The sequence below is a fragment of the Paroedura picta genome, chromosome 6 (genome assembly GCF_049243985.1).
Source record: "Paroedura picta isolate Pp20150507F chromosome 6, Ppicta_v3.0, whole genome shotgun sequence".
Classification (NCBI taxonomy): Eukaryota; Metazoa; Chordata; class Lepidosauria; order Squamata; family Gekkonidae; genus Paroedura; species Paroedura picta.
This window is the reverse complement of record NC_135374.1, coordinates 653352-672035: the sequence shown is the minus strand read 5'-3', so window position 1 is coordinate 672035 and position 18684 is coordinate 653352. Positions and strand designations below refer to the sequence as shown.

General features: G+C 50.1%; 3 protein-coding genes across 3 annotated transcripts; all 3 read left to right on the top strand.

The window, feature by feature from the left end:
- Window positions 1-1576: 1576 nt before the first annotated feature.
- LOC143840528 (olfactory receptor 51V1-like) lies at window positions 1577-2533 on the top strand. Its single transcript, XM_077344141.1, has one exon. It carries the CDS (start codon window positions 1577-1579, stop codon window positions 2531-2533), a length of 957 nt encoding a protein of 318 aa, XP_077200256.1.
- A 4153-nt stretch (window positions 2534-6686) lies between these two features.
- Window positions 6687-7667, top strand: LOC143840527 (olfactory receptor 51I2-like). The gene has a single exon (XM_077344140.1). It carries the CDS (start codon window positions 6687-6689, stop codon window positions 7665-7667), a length of 981 nt encoding a protein of 326 aa, XP_077200255.1.
- Window positions 7668-13684: 6017 nt separating this feature from the next.
- Window positions 13685-14581, top strand: LOC143840526 (olfactory receptor 51I2-like). Its single transcript, XM_077344139.1, has one exon. It carries the CDS (start codon window positions 13685-13687, stop codon window positions 14579-14581), a length of 897 nt encoding a protein of 298 aa, XP_077200254.1.
- Window positions 14582-18684: the final 4103 nt, after the last annotated feature.

Here is an 18684-nt window from a genome sequence, read left to right as displayed (position 1 = left end):
GCCCAAAGCATCCTAAAGCATCCAAGAAAAGTGTGTACCCAACCTTTGCTTGAAGACTGCCAGTGAGGGGGAGCTCACCACCTCCTTAGGCAGCCTATTCCACTGCTGAACTACTCTGACTGTGAAAAACCTTTTCCTGATATCTAGCCTATATCGTTGTACTTGTAGTTTAAACCCATTACTGCGTGTCCTCTCCTCTGCAGCCAGCAGAAACAGCATCCTGCCCTCCTCCAAGTGACAACCTTTCAAATACTTAAAGAGGGCTATCATGTCCCCTCTCAACCTCCTTTTCTCCAGCCTGAACATTCCCAAGTCCCTCAACCTATCTTCATAGGGCTTGGTCCCTTGGCCCCAGATCATCTTCGTCGCTCTCCTCTGTACCCTTTCAATTTTATCTACGTCCTTCTTGAAGTGAGGCTCCAGAACGGCACACAGTACTCCAGGTGTGGTCTGACCAGTGCCGTATACAATGGGACTATGACATCTTGTGATTTTGATGTGATGCCCCTGTTGATACAGCCCAAAATAGCATTCGCCTTTTTTACCGCTGCATCACACTGCCTGCTCATGTTTAGCTTACAATCCACAAGTACCCCAAGGTCTCGTTCACACACAGTGTTACCTAGAAGCGTATCCCCCATCCAGTAGGCATGCTTTTCATTTTTCTGACCCAGATGCAGAACTTTACACTTATCTTTATTAAATTGCATCTTGTTCTCATTTGCCCATTTTTCCATTGTGTTCAGATATCGTTGAACTCTGTCTCTATCTTCCGGAGTATTTGCCAGTCCTCCCAATTTGGTGTCGTCTGCAAACTTGATGAGTAGTCCCTCCACCCCCTCATCTAGATCATTAATAAATATGTTAAAAAGTACCGGGCCGAGCACCGAGCCCTGAGGTACCCCGCTACTCACCTCCCTCCAGTAGGGAGGTGGTGTTGATAGAGCTCCAAAAGAACTGGGACTAACCCAAGGTCACCCTGCTGGCTGCATGTGGAGGAAGAATGTAGGATCAAACCTGGTTCTCCAGCTTAGAGGCCAAGTCACTTAACCGCTGCACCACGCAGTCAGCCTGAACAGACAATGCCAGAGAGAGATGCCAAAGCAAACCCCTGTGAAGACCCTGGCGCTCCAGGTCTGTTGGCCAGCAGACCATTCAGGCACTCCACAAGCCACCCTTGACCCCTTGGAGAGAGGGCAACCCTGAATGCAACTTAAAGGCAACTTCCATCCAAGAAAAGGCCACCCCCCCCCCACCCCCATGGCTGCCCTTGCCCTTGCATTGCTGCCTCGGAGTCTCACACTCTGCCTGTCTCCACCACGTGTCCCTTGGTGCCTTTTCAGGGTCTGTGTAGATACTCTGACAACTGAAGGGCAGCCTCTCCTGAGGTCAGGAGCCCCTCTGTCCTGCCACTCATCAGCTCTTTAAGAGATCACCCAGACAGGAGCTTGACAATCTGGCCGTGGGTTGTCCTGCCTTGGCCCAAAGCACTTTCCGAAGGAGGCATTTCCGCCCATCTGTTCTTCTCTTTGCCTTCCACAGAGTTACTGAGAGGCAGCGCTCTGGGTGAACCATCATGGCCCCTTCCAATGTCAGCAACCCACTGCTGGGCCTGAGCGGCTTCCCAGGGCTGGAGACGGTGCACCACTGGATCGGCATCCCCATCTTTTCCGCCTACCTGTTTGCCATGCTGGGCAACTGCACCATTCTGTACATCATCTGGACGGAGCCCGGCCTGCACCAGCCCATGTATTATTTCCTGGCCATGCTGGCCACCACCGACCTGGGCCTCTGCCTCGCCACCGTGCCCACCGTCATGGGAGTCCTCTGGTTCCGGCTGAGGGGGATCAGCAAACTGGCCTGCATTGCTCAACTTTTCATTGTCCACTCCTTCTCCTTCATGGAGTCGGCGGTGCTCTTTGCCATGGCCATCGACCGCTTCCTGGCCATCTGTCTCCCTCTGAGGTACGCAGCTCTCGTGACCCCCACCAAGGTGGCCAGGGTGGGCCTCGGTCTCCTGCTGAGAAGCACCCTATTCCTGCTGCCCCCTGTGCCCTTTATGTTGCGGTTCCCATATTGCCCGGGGGCTGTCCTTTCTCACTCGTACTGTCTACATCAGGACCTGATCCGCCTGGCATGTACGAATACGACTTTCAACAGCCTTTACGCTCTCAGTCTCATCCTCCTCACCATGGGCTCCGATCTCCTCTTCATCCTCGTCTCCTACAGCCTGATCCTGAAGACAGTCCTGGGCATGACCTCTGGGGACGAAGGCCACCGCAAGGCCCTGGGCACCTGCGTCTCCCACCTCTGCGCCGTGCTGGTCTTCTACGTGCCCGTGCTCGGCCTCTCCATTGTGCACCGGTTTGGCCAGCATGCCTCTCCCCTTCTCCACGTTGTCATGGGCAACATCTACATGCTTCTCCCGCCTGTGATGAACCCCATCATCTACAGCATCAAAACCAAGCAGATCTCCAGCAGGATCCTCAGAATAACCTCTGCCTTGAATCCTTTCTGGAAGAAAAGGGGCTGAAATGGTCATCAATTGAATCAACAACATGAATTTCACTTAAGAGTCTGCAAAGAGCCAACCAAGAACAGCCTCTCTGCCCTTTAGTTTGCTTCTGTTTCAGGCTCCTCCTTCAACACGGGTTCGATAACATGAAATTGGTGTTTCTCCAGATCTGCCAGAATGGCATCTAACTTGACATGGCACTTCCGTGTTTGTTTGTTACACCCCTGATGTATTGTTTTTGCTTTTGAAACCTTCCTGTGTTTCAAGAAGTTCCTGTCTTAACCCCTGGTTTCCCAGGACAAGGCTGCGTATATATCCTAACGTTTCATAAAAAGATGCATGTGATTTATTAAAAGAAAACTGGAAATAATTAATTATAGCAAATATAGGTACGGCACAATTCTAAGACGAGCAACACAGAAAGTAACAGTTTACTCGGTACTTTGAGAACGGCATTAAGTGGTGTGGTCTTACATTCTAGCAGTGGCAGGCCACAGTTCCAGGGTTCATTCTGCCAGGGGATGACACGGAACCAATTTGACTCCATCCTGATTAGAATCTGCTTAAACATTCCTGATCCTTCTAGGTCTCCCCTCCTAAGACACCCTGTTTCTGGCATGATCCCTGGCACGGCCTTGTCCTTGAAGATGAGTATTTGAAAGGTTGTCACTTGGAGGAGGGCAGGATGCTGTTCCCATTGGCTGTAGAGGAAAGGACACGCAGTAATGGGTTTAAACTACAAGTACAACGATATAGGCTTGATATCAGGAAAAGATTTTTCACAGTCAGAGTAGTTCAGCAGTGGAATAGGCTGCCTAAGGAGGTGGTGAGCTCCCCCTCACTGGCCGTCTTCAAGCAAAGGTTGGAGACACACTTTTCTTGGATGCTTTAGGATGCTTAGGGCTGATCCTGCGTTGAGCAGGGGGTGGGACTAGATGGCCTCTATGGCCCCTTCCAACTCTATGATTCTGTGATTCTATGATTCACATCTTCATGTGCCCTCTGGCACAGCTGGTCCGGAGCTATGTGCTGACTTGTCACCAATATGCAGATGATACCCAGCCCTATTTTCTGATGGATGGACACCCAGGCGCCAACCACCCCCTCTCCCCAGATACATTCACCAGTTGTTTGGAAGCCGTAACTGGATGGTTAGAGCAGAGTCGGCTGAAAGTGAACCCCTTCAAGGTGGAGGTCCTGTGGCTGGGCAGGAAGGCGAGAGATCAGGAAGCACGCCTACCTACCTTGGCTGGGGTGCAGCTTAACATCTCGCCCTTGGCCTGAAATTTGGTTGTGATCCTGGATGCCTCCTTGACAGAGAAGCCCCAGGTCACAGGAGTAGCCCACATGGCATTTTCCCACCTGTGCCAGGGGAGGCTACTCGTGCCCTCTCTGTCCTTGGATTGCCTGGCCACAGTGATCCATGCAACGGTCACCACCAGGCTGTGCTTCTGTAACTCATTCTACAGGCCTGCCCTTTTCCCTGACCCGGAAATTGCAGCTGGCACAATATGTGGCTCATGGGGTCCTCACTGGCACACCTTGGAGGGCCCATATCCACCCTGCAGCTGCATTGGTTGCCAGTGGTGGCCTGGATCAAGTTCAAGGTTTTGGTATTAACCTTTAAAGCCGTGCAGGGTCTGGGCCCCATCTATCTGTAGAACCGCCTCCCAGAGTGGACAGGGATTATGTTTTTTTTTGGGGGGGGCATCACCTGGGCATGGAATTAGGGTCACTGTGGGTGGGCAGACAGTTGTGAATTTCCAGCAAGGGGTTGGACTAAATGACTCTTGACGTCCCTTCCAACTATGATTCTAGAATTCTACCAAATACGTTTTATCCTGCCTTTTCCAAAGAGCTCCTTCCCTCCTCAGGCAAGAAAAGCAATTTAACTGGGCCCCTGCTAGTTCCCAGTGGTCACCTGGCCGTGCCTACTTCATTTGACTTTCACAACAACCCTGTGAGGTCGGTTAAACTAAGATACAAAGGCACCTTCATGGCAGAGCACAAATCTCTCAGACACCAGTCCAAGGTTCGAGCTTGCTCACCATTCTGGTTCTCCATGATAAGAAGGCGACGGGAAGCAGTTCCCCTGAGCATTCAGATATGTGGAAGGACCCACAAGACCCAGCTGCCCTGTGAAGGGGAAACACACACCCAGTGAGCAACCAGGCACATTTGGGTCCCAAGGGCCCCCTAGCCATCGGCTCCTTCCCTCCTCAGGCGAGAATAAGCAAGCCAGTGAACTGGGCTCCCGCTAGTTCCCAGTGGCCACCTGGCCCTCCTCCCATGAGCATTGGGACGGTACAAAAGCCGCCTCAGAGGAAGGCCAGCCTTGGGCATTGAGGAGGAACATCGGCAGTGGTGAGTGAGGGGAGAGGCCGGGGAGGGGAGCGATCAGTGTGTGGCTGCCAGGTGTACAATAATCGCTCCTTGGGCAGCGAGGAATCCAGGCTGGCAGCTTGGAGGGACACAGGGGCAGACCCCAAGATGCCTGTGGTGGGAAGGGAACCCAGGAACAATGCCTTCCTGAACTTTCCATCTCTCTCTCCTCTCTCTCTTTCTCTGTTAAAAAATATTGGTTCTTGCATACAGGAACTCAAGAAAACACCCAGCGGGTCACCAAGTTGGGCTGAAGGAGCACAATGAAACCAGAGTCCAATCAGGCACCTTTAAGACCAACCGGGATTTATTCCAGGCGGGAGCTTTCGCGTGCAGGCATGTCCCCTTGAGTAAACCTTTGCTGGTCTTAAAGGTGCTGCCGGACTCTGGTCTTGTCAAGAACAACATTCTGTCATCATTGTGATCTATTCTCTGGCTTCCAGTATTGCGGCTGGCGGGTTTGGGGGGAAATGGGCCAGCTCCTCTTTGTTGTTTTATTGCTGGTCTCAATGCCCAGCAACAGTGTCGTGTGTTCATTTTTGAAGCCAGAAGCTGCGTTCGATCTGTGTTCATGGGAGAAAACATTTTTAAAAGACTGTCGTAAAAGGCAGACACAATTTTTAAAGGCCTAAGCTGGAGAGGAGGAAGGAAACCAGCCAGGCCACATCTCAGATCAGATCTCAGAGGCTTTCCAGGGGAGGTACCTGGTTGGGAGACCCCCAAGGAGCAGTCTGCAGAGGAAGGCCCCGGCCAACCCCCTCTGCTTCTCCCTTGCCTCAAAAGCCCCTTCCTGGGGGCCCCATAAACTGCCTGCAACGTGATGTCAAAGAGGTACATAAATACCTGCTGACAGAAGCCTTGACTCCGACATTATTAACAATTTTCCTTAAAGATATGACTCCGTCCTTACATCTTCAACAAACCTTTACCACAATCTATTTCACATATACAATTTCTTCTGTGTGTCTTTTTTTATTTAAAGAAATAAGAAACAGACTTTCCTTGTTGATTTCTTGGGAGGAAAATGTCAGAGTTCGTACATTAACTGATCTTGGATGATATGTGAATGCCCCCATGAAAGATTCTGCCCAGGGTAGACATTTTAAGTACCAATAATTGTTTTGTGTCTGCTACATAACTGATGTTCATCCCCATGCGTGTCTTAGAAGAAGAAGAGTTGGGTTTTATTCCTTGCTTTTAATTGCCCAAAGGAGTCTCAAAGCAGCTTACGATCGCTTTCCCTTCCTCTCCCCACAGCAGAGACACCCTGTGAGGGAGGGGAGGCTGAGAGAGCCCCCACAGCTCAGTCAGAACAGCCCCAACAGGACTGTCATGAGCCCAAGATAACCCAGCTGGCTGCATGTGACAGAGCGGGGAATCAAACTCACCAGATGACCATCCGCCACTTTTAACCGCTACCCCACACTGTCTCTCCTGGTGACATAAAGAACCATAAGAGTCCCTTTCATGCAGCAGGGCCTTGTCTGAGGTGGCCCCAGCAGTGATCTCTCTGCTACCCTTGGCTCAGAGGACCACAAGAATGCCAGGGCCATACCGTGAACCTTCCAGGCGCGGTCAGTCTTGGAGATTATGTGATGCTGTCAAGGCACTGCACTTGCTCCAGGGACGTTTTGATATCTTCAGATCTCTGTTCCATTAAGAACAGGCGGCTGATCCAAAACCCTTCACTGAAATATGGCAGTTACTGCCTCCATCCCTTTCACACAGGGCCAAAGACCCAGTGCCCACTCCCTCCCCTGCTTCAGAGTTAACTGGTATGATTGTCCACATGCAGGTGATAAACAGGAGAATGTTTAGCTTCAGCACAGGACCCTTCGGGAACAAGAGCTCAATTTCTCCCGTCTTCCTGATGGCCGGCATCCCAGGCCTGGAAGCCCAAGGCACCTGGCTCGCCATCCCATTCTGCTCCATGTACGTAGTTGCCATTTTGGGAAATGCTGTTATCATTGTTGTGGTTGTGATGGTCCCAGGCCTCCACAAACCCATGTACTTCTTCCTCTCCATGCTGGCTGTGGCTGAACTGGGGGTGTCCATCTCCACCCTCCCCACTGTGATGAGTGTCTTTCTGTTTGATGCCAGGCAGATTGGGATGGATGCCTGTCTCGGCCAGATGTTCTTCATCCACTGCTTTTCCATCATGGACTCGGGCGTCCTCTGGGCCATGGCTCTTGACCGCTTCATCGCCATATACAACCCATTCCAATATGGCAGCATCCTGACCAACTCCAGGATCTCCATGATAGGCCTGGGGATTGCTGTGAGGAGCGTCCTCGTTATAGCCCCCTTGCCTATTCTCCTCAGGAGGCTGCCATTTTGTAGATCCAACCTTCTAGCCCACGCCTTTTGCTTGCACCCAGATTTAATTGGGCTTCCTTGTGCCGACACCACCCTCAACAGCCGTTTTGGGTTGTTTGTTGTTCTCTCGACTTTTGGGCTCGATTCCCTCTTCATCTTCCTGTCCTACATTCTGATCGTCAAGACGGTGCTGAGCATGGCCTCCAAGGAAGGGCGTCTCAAGGCCCTCAACACCTGTGTCTCCCACATCTGCACAGTGGTTGTGTATTATACTCCACTGATAGGCTTGTCCATAGCACATCGTTTTGGCAAGCATGCTTCTCCTCTTGTGCACTCCTTCATGGCCAACGTCTGCTACCTGGTCCCTCCCGTCCTGAACCCCATCATCTACAGCATCAAGACCAAAGAGATCCGCAAAGCCCTCCGGAAAATTTTCTCTCTAAGAAAGTTTTGATCTGGAAAGTCTTCAGTGAGATATTCATAGACCTGTATGGGGATTAGGCAAGTTGGACCAAACATTGGACTCAGAAGAAGGCAGCTTGATGTCTTTGTGAGCCTTTGGCGAATTATCTGGAGGATGTTGTGGTCTTCTCTTCTCTTGATGGCTGCAACCTCCTCTCTTTTGGACCTCTCTCCAAAGTAGTCCTCCATGGACACGAAACAAATGATCTCCCTCCTCTAATAAAATTTCAACAGCTGTTTTTCCTTTTATATGGGATAGAATCATAGAGTTGGAAGGGGCCATACAGGCCATCTAGTCCAACCCCCTGCTTAACGCATGATCAGCCCTAAGCATCCTAAAGCATCACACATCCTTCCTCTTCACATTCTTTCCCTTTTGAAACTCTGGAAGTGATTCTGTTAGGGTCCCAGGACCCCTCCCTATGCAAAAATGGAGTTTGTCCATGAACAACTCTTCATAATAATATTCTTGGCACACCTTAGTAAAGTGCAGCTGGGCCAAGGAGCTTGGGCAGGTATGTTTGCACGTCAGAGATAGGCCATGCTTGTTCTAGTGACATGGAACTGAAGATAGGCCGTCAGTCCAAAGAAGAAGCAAGCCAAAAAGAGAATCGACAACAGCAGTCCAATAAACAATTTATTATAAATGTACTAAGTCTACTGTCGTGTAGTAGCCATAATATTATCAATATTCAGCCAGAACGGGTACCCAGGTTTATACCTCGTTTTTGGAAGTTCCTTCCTCAATGGCTATATTCTGTTGAACAAAAATATATGTAATAACAATTATAATATATAAAAATACAAATGGTAATTAAAGAAACAGGAATGTTTTCCTACCTTCCTTATTAATACATAGCTTTCTCAAAATTAGTCCATGCAAACAATTTATAAGCAAAACACAATTAAATATTAATTCATAAATATAATGCATGTAATCATTCATAATATCCCCCCCAAGAAATTCCAGGGTAAAGTAAATTCATAGAACAGCATACCTAAAGTATCACTTGGGCAATCTGCCCCCAACCTCACATAGAATACCATTTCACACTATCATGCCGTCTCCCAAATGTCAGCCATACATCCCTCCAAATTGTAAAGGCAGAAAGCCACAGGTGCAAGTCATTAACCCAAATTAGCTTTGACAACCGCTTCAAATAGTTTTTTCACAAGTAGCATGGCAAATCCCAGTTTGAATTAAGACCTCCAGGAGACAAGGAATTCAGATTAAAAATCGTGTGACATTCCTGTGGCAAAAGATATTGCTGCATGTCCATTCCTTGCTGTTCTCTTATAAATTCAAGTCCAAAAAAGACCAGATCCTCCAGCACGTGTTTAAATTCTTTCCACTGAGTAATCAATGGAGCTTCTCTGATGTCATTACAAATCCTGGACAAGGGGTCCATAACACGTCTACTAGAGATTCCCACATAGATGAGTTGACACGGACACAGGATTGCGTATATTACATTTTTTGACACACAATTTATAAAATCCTCAATTTTTACAGTGAAAGTACGTGTAAATGGAATGGCTTCCAGCATTAATTTGCAAACAATGCTGTTGCCGTATTTATGATTCCCCCACGGGAGATTCCTGTTACTAGTCCCCCAGAAATCGCCAATATGACATCCACGCAATCAATAGTTTCATATTGCACCCTGGAATTTCAGATAAGAGGTGCCAGTGTTTGAAAATAACATGCTTGAGTTAGCTAGAACTGCCGCTCTCCGCAGGGATGGGATGAATAATGCATGTGGTTCTGTTAATGATTCTACTGAGGACCAAGCTTCAAGCCAGCGGTAGGATCAGCACGGGTGATGCAATTAACCAATGTGCTGCTAGATCCAGTCTTGGGGTTTAAACCAAAACTGACCAATAGCGCACACTGGTGGGTGGATGCATTGCTATATGGCTGAGGGAGCCAAAGCATGTTGAGGAGCATGTGGGACCCCCCCCCCCCCGTGGGTCTGGCTGTGGGCAACTTGGCCTTCTGGCTCTTCCTGGAAGGCAGCAGGGGCTAGCCCCTGTTCCCTGATTGGTAGGGTTGCCTGGCAGCCAGCGGCAGTCCAGGGAGGGACAGGGACATGGGCGAGGCACCATCAGCAATGGTGTGACTCACAAGGGGGGGACCGAGAAGTGAGGGTAGTCTTCTCTAGGAATCGCTGGATATTCAATGGTTTTGCCATCACATTTCTGGCTCACGTGTGTATTTCTTCCTGGAAGTGATGTCACACCAACCCCAACAGTAATTAAAAAAAATTAATGGCTGGTAGGCTCTACAACCATAGTCTGGAAAATTCCTGGAGGTCTGGAGTGGTCAGAGTGTAGGGAGAAAAAGGAGGTCACCAGGGATGCCCATCCCTAAATAAAACTGTGCACCATTAAGGATTTCTCTGCTCTATCTCACCCCTCCCACCACTGATTGTACCAAAACTGTGTAAAACGTATTTCGACAGATCTGTAATTCAGCACAGTGTTTGGGCTGTAAGGTTCTTCCTCTGGAAACAGGGGATGCCCTTGGCATGATATTGACCCCGGGGCTGATGGGGGCAACAGCTGGAGTTTGCCCACCCCAGGGTGTTTCAGAAGCCCAGGCAGAGAATGGACACATTTGCCTTCTTCCCCTGTGGCCCCTCAAGACCGGGAGCCCTGAGCCAGGCCTCTGGAGCTGGTGTGCTTTGTTACGGCAGAAGCAAACGTGGCTCAGCTGGGAAAAGGACAAGAGAATCTCACATCATTGCACCATGCCCACCATGGGGTGTGTGTTGTTGTGGCTTCAACACACCCCTCCTTTCCAAGCTCCAGTCAGCTGAACGGCCTGACTGCCTCGTGAGGCACAAACATTGCACCAGAGAAACAGGGGTGTTTTGGCCCCAAGAGCCTCCCCTGCTGGCCACTCTCCCAAGGCCCGTTGCAAGTTTGTGGCTGGTCCCCAGTGGCCATCGGGCACTCCGGGTACAAATGGCTCCTCCCCCAGCACATGGTGCATGAAGGTGAAGCATCAGCACCAGTGGTGAGTGAAGGGGAGACCAGGGAGCAATCAACACTTGGCTGCCAGGCCTGAAAGAAATCCTGGGCGGGAGGCAATCCGTGCTGGGGGTGGGAAGGGCAGCCCTGGTGGCCTTTCCCCAACTTTCCTTCTCCCTTCCCATTACTTGCTTAGCCTCCAAGAAGCCGCAAAATTGGGCTATCCAGGCCAGGGTTCCTTCTCTAATATTTCCTGGTTTATCTTTGAAAGACCCTGCACCCATTAGACCGAAGTTCGTGACAATTCATTTTATCCAAGTGATCGTTTCCCACATGAAAAACTTGCAACAGAGACATTCATCTGCGGGGAAGAAGAATTCCCAACTTTGTCTACTGTCCAGGTAAGAGGAAGAAGCTTTTCTGTTGGCTTGTAGTTTACTGCTGGAGGCTATTGAGAGCCCACCTCTTGGCTCTTGTCCGGCAGTCCATTTGCGGATGGGTGAGAATGCCACCAACAGGATTTCTTTGGGGCCACTGAGGGTGAAGAGCCCTTTGAATTCCCCAGTAATGATACAGAATTAGTTGCTAAAGGGATGGATGGAGGTCCAAGGATATGGAACAACTTATGGAATTATTCTGTGGCTGGGGATGGAAAGCCACCTGGACAGGGCAGACAAGCAGCCACTGGTCCACCAGGATGCATAGAAGGAGCCCCATCAATGGCCCATCACAATCAACATGAATGCATGCTTATGGGTCACTGGCCCCTCCAATGGGGGGGGGGGGAAGGCATCAGGAAATGGAGGGAAGGACAGAGCTCTAAAGAAGAGTACTTACAGGTTATTAGGCACTGTAGATCAATCATCAGAAAGGCCAAAGCTGAGAGTGAGCCAAGATTGGCCACGGAAGCCCAGTGTAACAAGAAAAGATTTTTCAGTTATGCGAGGAACAAACGTAAAGTAAAGAAGGCAATAGGCCCACTGTTGGGTGCGGATGGACAAACTCTAACAGAGGGTGCAGAGAAAGCAGAAAGGCTCAGCGCCTATTTTACATCTGTTTTTTCCCACAGGTCAAAGGGTTTAGGCACAACTAGAGATGGCCGTAGTCAAGAGATAGTGTCTGGGTGGCAGGTTGACATGGACAGAGAGGTTGTTGAGAGGCATTTAGCTGCACTGGATGAGTTAAAATCCCCTGGTCCGGATGAAGACCTGCAGGGCCCTCAGCTCTTCTGGGAGTTCATCCCACTGTATGTTGAAAATGTTAGCATTGAAAGGAAAAAGTTAAGAAGCATCGTTCCCAGCCCCAGGGAAGCATGTCTAGCCTCAGCCAGGGCCAGAGCCTTTTCGGTCCTGGCCCCCACCTGGTGGAACGAGTTCCTGGGTGAGCGACAGGCCCTGCGGAAACTTTCAGCGTTCCGCAGAGCCTGCAAGACAGAGCTCTTCCGCCAGGTCTACGGTTGAGGCTGGGGGCAGTGAGGAAGATCGAGGACCCCCCTCCCGATGTCAAATTACAACCGGTGTTATCTTGACCCTCCTACAGCCAGTTTGGTGTAGTGGTTAGGAGTGCGGACTTCTAATCTGGCATGCCGGGTTCGATTCTGCGCTCCCCCACATGCAGCCAGCTGGGTGACCTTGGGCTTGCCACGGCACTGATAGAGCTGTTCTGACCGGGCAGTGATATCAGGGCTCTCTCAGCCTCCCCTCCCTCACAGGGTGTCTGTTGTGGGGAGAGGAAGGGAAGGCGACTGTAAGCCGCTTTGAGCCTCCTTCGGGTAGGGAAAAGCGGCATATAAGAACCAACTCTTCTACTTGTTCAGTAATCTCAGGGCTCTCTCAGCCCCACCTCCCTCACAGGGTGTCTGTTGTGGGGAGAGGAAAGGGAAGGCGAATGTAAGCCGCTTTGAGCCTCCTTCGGGTAGAGAAAAGTGGCATATAAGAACCAACCCTTCTACTTGTTCAGTAATCTCAGGGCTCTCTCAGCCCCACCTCCCTCACAGGGTGTCTGTTGTGGGGAGAGGAAGGGAAGGCGACTGTAAGCCGCTTTGAGCCTCCTTCGGGTAGGGAAAAGCGGCATATAAGAACCAACTCTTCTACTTGTTCAGTAATCTCAGGGCTCTCTCAGCCCCACCTCCCTCACAGGGTGTCTGTTGTGGGGAGAGGAAAGGGAAGGCGACTGTAAGCCGCTTTGAGCCTCCTTCGGGTAGGGAAAAGCGGCATATAAGAACCAACTCTTCTTCTTCTTCTTCTTCTTCTTCTTCTTCTTCTTCTTCTTCTTCTTCTTCTTCTTCTTCTTCTTCTTCTTCTTCCTTCCCCTCCTAGAGGTAAGGGGGGTGGAGGGTAATATTTTGCCATGTTGCCTGTTCTTGTTTGTATATTTTTTTGTCCATTTTAATGAGGTTTTTACTGGACGTTTTGTAACCTGCCATGAACCGGCTTCAGGAGTGGCGGGGAATAAATTTAATAATAATGATAATGATAACGATAATGATAATGATAATGATAATGATGATAATGATAATGATAATGACCAACAAGTGACATCACATTGTCAGCAGTGAATGTAAGAATTCTTTTTTAAATTTCTCCTGCCAGGCACATGAGACTCAGTGGATCTTCTGCCGCCCACAGCCGCATGGCAACGTTAACGTGAGAACCGCTGTCACTCTGGGGAACGACACAGCTTAGCAAGGAAGAATCATTCTGGTTGGTATTTTAACCTCCAGAGACATGCTTAGGGCTGATCCTGCATTCACATGATGGGAACCTGGAATATATGGGCATTAAACTTTTTCGGTCTTAAAAATACACACATGTAGTGACATGTGGCTTTGCCTCCGATTTGTGCTCTTGTGAAGTTCCCAGTGCATAAACGGTCAATGATTGTTATCCAGGATCAAACAAACAACTCCTACTGCTCCCCTCATCTCTCAGCTTCAGACTCAACTGGCATATTGTGTATCTGCAGGTGATGAATGGGAGAATGTTCCACTTCTTGTCACCACTCAAAAACCAGAGTTTTGACCCTCCCACATTCCTCATGACAGGAATCCCAGGCCTGGAAGACAAAGGTATCTGGCTCGCCATCCCTTTCTGCTCCATGTACATAGCCGCCATCTTGGGAAACTTCATGGTCATTCTTGTGGTTGCGATGGTCCCAACTCTCCACAAACCCATGTACTTCTTCCTCTCCATGCTGGCTGTGACTGAGCTGGGGGTGTCCATAGCTACATTCCCCACAGTGCTGAGTGTCTTCCTGTTTGATGCCAGAGAGATTGGGTTGGATGCCTGTTTGGCCCAGATGTTCTTCATCCACTGCTTTTCCTTCATGGACTCGGGAGTCCTCTGGGCCATGGCTCTTGACCGCTTCATAGCCATTTACAACCCCCTCCAATATGGCACCATCCTGACCAACTCCAGGATCGCCATGATAGCTTTGGGGATAGCTATGAGGAGCATCATCGTAATGACTCCATTTCCTCTTCTCCTCAGGAGGCTGCCATTTTGTAGATCCAAATTGTTAGCTCATCCCTACTGCTTGCACCCCAATTTAATCCAGCTTCCTTGTGCTGACACCACAGTGAACAGTCGTTGTGGCTTGTTCGTTGTACTCTCTACTTTTGGGCTTGATTCGTTGTGCATTGCCCTTTCCTACATCGTGATCCTCAAGACGGTGCTGGGCATGGCTTCGAAAGAAGGGCGTTGGAAGGCCCTCAACACCTGCGTCTCCCACATCTGTGCAGTGCTAGTGTATTACATCCCAATGGTCAGCGTATCCATGATTCATCGGTTTGGCAAGCATGTCCCTCCTCTCCTGCACTCTGTCATGGCCAACATCTACCTCCTGGTCCCTCCAGTCCTGAACCCCGTCATCTACAGCATCAAGACCAAAGAGCTCCGCAAAGCCCTCTGCCAGTTTTTCTTTCAAAAGTCCTAATTTGGAATAGCCAAAAGTTCAATGCAGGGAAACATAATTTAGGGTGGTTATCATTATATCCTGCCTAGAGGGCCCCTCCGCAATAGGGGTGCCTTTTCCCCAGAGTTCCCACCCAATATCCGCCTTGCAGCTCCTGTCTGCCAACCCCCCTCCCCCCCCCCGCAGGGCTGGGGTTAGCACCTGGGCGTTGCCAGCTAGGCCCCTCTCCTCCCCAATGGTGGGTATCAGTCTTGGGCACGGGGCTTGTTTTATCTCACCTGTTCAACGTGTATTTTTATATTGTATCGGTATGTCCTTTTAATAGGGGGTTTAATGGGATTTTTAATGAGGACCCTGTGACCCGCCACGAGCCATTGCATGGAAGGGGTGGGATATAAATCACATAAATTAGTAAATAAAATAGATAAACTGAATCAAGGGAATGACCCCAGTGCTCCACAAAGCTGGAACCCAAAAAACCCAACTGGTAACTGTCTGTATTGTTGTTAAAATTATATTTTATTTATTTCTTTTATTAATTACATTTGTATATCGCCCTCCCCTGAGTCTCAGGGCGGCTCACATGGAACATAAATGATGCACTGAAATTTGTTTCTGTGTTAAATAGAATAGATTCAATATTACTTTTATTGTGCACAGTTTTTAAGAAACAACTTTAGGAATTAAAAAAACATGTCCAGGCCATAGGCCAGAGGTGGGCAAACTCCTGGGGCTCATGGGAATTGTGTTCCATGGACATCTGGAGGCTACAGTTTGCCCACCCCTGCCATAGGCTATTACAAAACAGTGTGCTATGCACCATGTGAACATTTCGGCCCTCATAGGGCCTTCTTCAAAGATCTGGTTCTAACACGCACCAGGTTATTAACACCTATGAAGTATGTCCAGCAGCCAATAAAAGCTCCAAAGTAAGAGCTGCAAAGCATCAGAGTCACTTAATGAAAGAAGATGTCTCATCTCCAGTCATTGGCTCTCTTCCAAAGGCTGCCCAAAATTCTCAAGGGAGTGTTTCCTTACTAGTCCACCTATTCCTTTTCATGCTGTTCTTGCTGATGGGTTCTTCTAAGTCCCTAAGTTGGAGTCCAGGAGCCCCTTTTAGGCCAGCAAAGTTTACTTCTGGGCATGAGCTTTTGTGTGCAGACGCCCCTCGTGCTGCTGGGCTCAAACTTTGCTCTGGTGCTTCAGACCGACATGGTCACCCACCTGGTTTTCATGCTGGAAGTCCCCACAAGATGCTTTGAGTGAGCAGTGACTTGAAAAGTCTAACACATAAACAAATAAAAATAAAGAGAATTTATGAAAATGCCATGCTGGACACTTTACACATTCTGCAAAACGTTGGGCGTGAGGGACCCGTCTGCTACCTCATCAGAGTTCAAGTCTGGTAGCTCCACCGAGACCAACGAGGTTCCAGAAGCCCCTGTGGACACTGTGCTCACTCCCTCTGCCTCCCCCCCCCCAGTTCCCCCTCGAGATCTAGACCTCTGGGGCCTGCCTGCTGCGCTACGCAAGAGGCAAATGTGGCTCCACTGGGAAAAGGGCAAGGGAACCACACGTCATTACGTCATGCCCACTGCGGTGTGTGTTGTTGTGGCTTCAAGACACCCCTCCTCTTGACACTTCAGTCAGCTGAACAGCCCGACTGCCTTGTGGGGCACAAGCACTGCACCAGAGAACAGGGGAGTTTTGCCCCCAAGAGCCACCCCTTGCGGGCCGCTGCCCATCCCCGCCCCCCACTCCTGGCCTGCTGCAGGTTCAGGGCTGGTCCCCAGGGGCCCTCGGGCTTTCTGGGTACAAATGCCTCCTTGCAGGACATCCGGCCTCATCCCTCCCCAGCCTTGCTCATGAAGGACAGACGCCGGCAGTGGTGAGTGAAGGGGGAGACTAGAGAGCCCCCAGCCCTTGGCTGCCGGGCATACAAGGGGAAGGAGAAGAGCTGGTTTTTGTACCCTCCTTTTCACTGCCCGAAGGAGGCTCCAAGCGGCTTCCCATCGCCTTCCCTTTCCTCTCCCCACAACAGACACCCTGTGAGGGAGGGGAGGCTGAGAGAGCCCTGAGATTACTGAAGAAGAAGAAGAGTTGGTTCTTAGATGCCGCTTTTCTCTCCCCGAAGGAGGCTCCAAGCGGCTTCCAGTCCCCTTCCCCTCTTCTCCCCACAATAGACACCCTGTGAGGGAGGGGAGGTTGAGAGAGCCCTGAAGAAGAAGAGTTGGTTCTTATATGCCGCTTTTCTCTACCCGAAGGAGTCTCCAAGTGGCTTTCAGTCCCCTTCCCCTCCTCTCCCCACAACAGACACCCTGTGAGGGAGGGGAGGCTGAGAGAGCCCTGAGATTACTGAAGAAGAAGAAGAGTTGGTTCTTAGATGCCGCTTTTCTCTCCCCGAAGGAGGCTCCAAGCGGCTTCCAGTCCCCTTCCCCTCTTCTCCCCACAATAGACACCCTGTGAGGGAGGGGAGGTTGAGAGAGCCCTGAAGAAGAAGAGTTGGTTCTTATATGCCGCTTTTCTCTACCCGAAGGAGTCTCCAAGTGGCTTTCAGTCCCCTTCCCCTCCTCTCCCCACAACAGACACCCTGTGAGGGAGGGGAGGCTGGGAGAGCCCAGAGATTACGGAAGAAGAAGAAGAAGAAGAGTTGCTTCTTAGATGCCGCTTTTCTCTACCCGAAGGAGTCTCAAAGCGGCTTCCAGTCACCTTCCCTTTCCTCCCCCCACAACAGACACCCTGTGAGGGAGGGGAGGCTGAGAGAGCCCTGAGATTACTGAAGAAGAAGAAGAGTTGGTTCTTAGATGCTGCTTTTCTCTCCCCGAAGGAGGCTCTAAGCGGCTTCCAGTCCCCTTCCCCTCCTCTCCCCACAATAGACACCCTGTGAGGGAGAGGAGGCTGGGAGAGCCCAGAGATTACGGAAGAAGAAGAAGAGTTGGTTCTTAGATGCCGCTTTTCTCTCCCCGAAGGAGGCTCTAAGCGGCTTCCAGTCCCCTTCCCCTCCTCTCCCCACAACAGACACCCTGTGAGGGAGGGGAGGCTGGGAGAGCCCAGAGATTACGGAAGAAGAAGAAGAGTTGGTTCTTAGATGCCGCTTTTCTCTCCCCGAAGGAGGCTCTAAGCGGCTTCCAGTCCCCTTCCCCTCCTCTCCCCACAATAGACACCCTGTGAGGGAGAGGAGGCTGAGAAAGCTTCTGGCAGGACTGCTCAGTGAGAACAGCACCACCAGGACTGTGATGAGCCCAAGGTCACCCAGCTGGCTGCATGTGGAGGAAGAGCGGGGAATCAAACGTGGCTCGCCAGTCACGGCTCTTAATCACCATACCAAGCTGGCTCTCTTGGGCGGGAGGGAATCCATGCTGGCAGAACCCAAAGATGCTGGGGGTGGGGAGGGCAGCATGCTGGAGGGGGCTCCTCCGGTGCCTTGGGAAAGAGGCCCTTCCTCCACTTTCCATCTCCCTCCCCCCCATTACGTGCAAAGTATTTCATTTTGCATAGAGGTACACAGTAAAGCATTGCCAGGTGTTGCCAGGTGTTTTTTTTAAGTGGTCGTATTTTCTGGTTCCCATAATGGCTGCTGGTCATTTTTTGGGGAATGGGTCGGCTCCTCTTCATTATTACATTGTTGCTTTCAATTTACAGCGACAAATACTCTGATGGATTAATTTTTATTCCCTTTTGATGTCGGAAGCTGCCTCAGAAGCAGATCTTCAGACAGTTTGTACAATAAGAATATCTTAAACAATGGAAGTTTTACAGTGAAAAGCAGATGCTTTAAAAAGCTGGTGCAGCATTTCACACAAACATGTTTTTTAAATTGAATTTTGTTGCATTTTTTTTAATGTCACAGACAAGCCAATTTTGTCTTGTTTTATAAATGTGGTGAACCACCCCGAACGGAAATCAAATAATAAATAAGTAAGAAGACCTAAGAGAGGCAGAAGTCCTACTTCCCTCATTTTTTGTCTGCTGTCAGCCAATTTCCTGGGCCTTCAAGGCTAGAGCTGTTCAGAGGGGGTTTGCCCTCTGGTGGTCTCCCATCCAAAACTACCCTGCGTAGCTTCCAAGAAGTAACAAGATTGGCCTGTCCAGGCCAGGGTTCCTCCTCTAACATTCCTTGGTTT

Excerpts from the sequence above, each read along its gene's own strand:
- LOC143840528 (XM_077344141.1), top strand. The coding sequence starts at position 1,577 with ATGGCCCCTTCCAATGTCAGCAACCCACTGCTGGGCCTGAGCGGCTTC.
- LOC143840526 (XM_077344139.1), top strand. The coding sequence starts at position 13,685 with ATGACAGGAATCCCAGGCCTGGAAGACAAAGGTATCTGGCTCGCCATC.
- LOC143840527 (XM_077344140.1), top strand. The coding sequence starts at position 6,687 with ATGCAGGTGATAAACAGGAGAATGTTTAGCTTCAGCACAGGACCCTTC.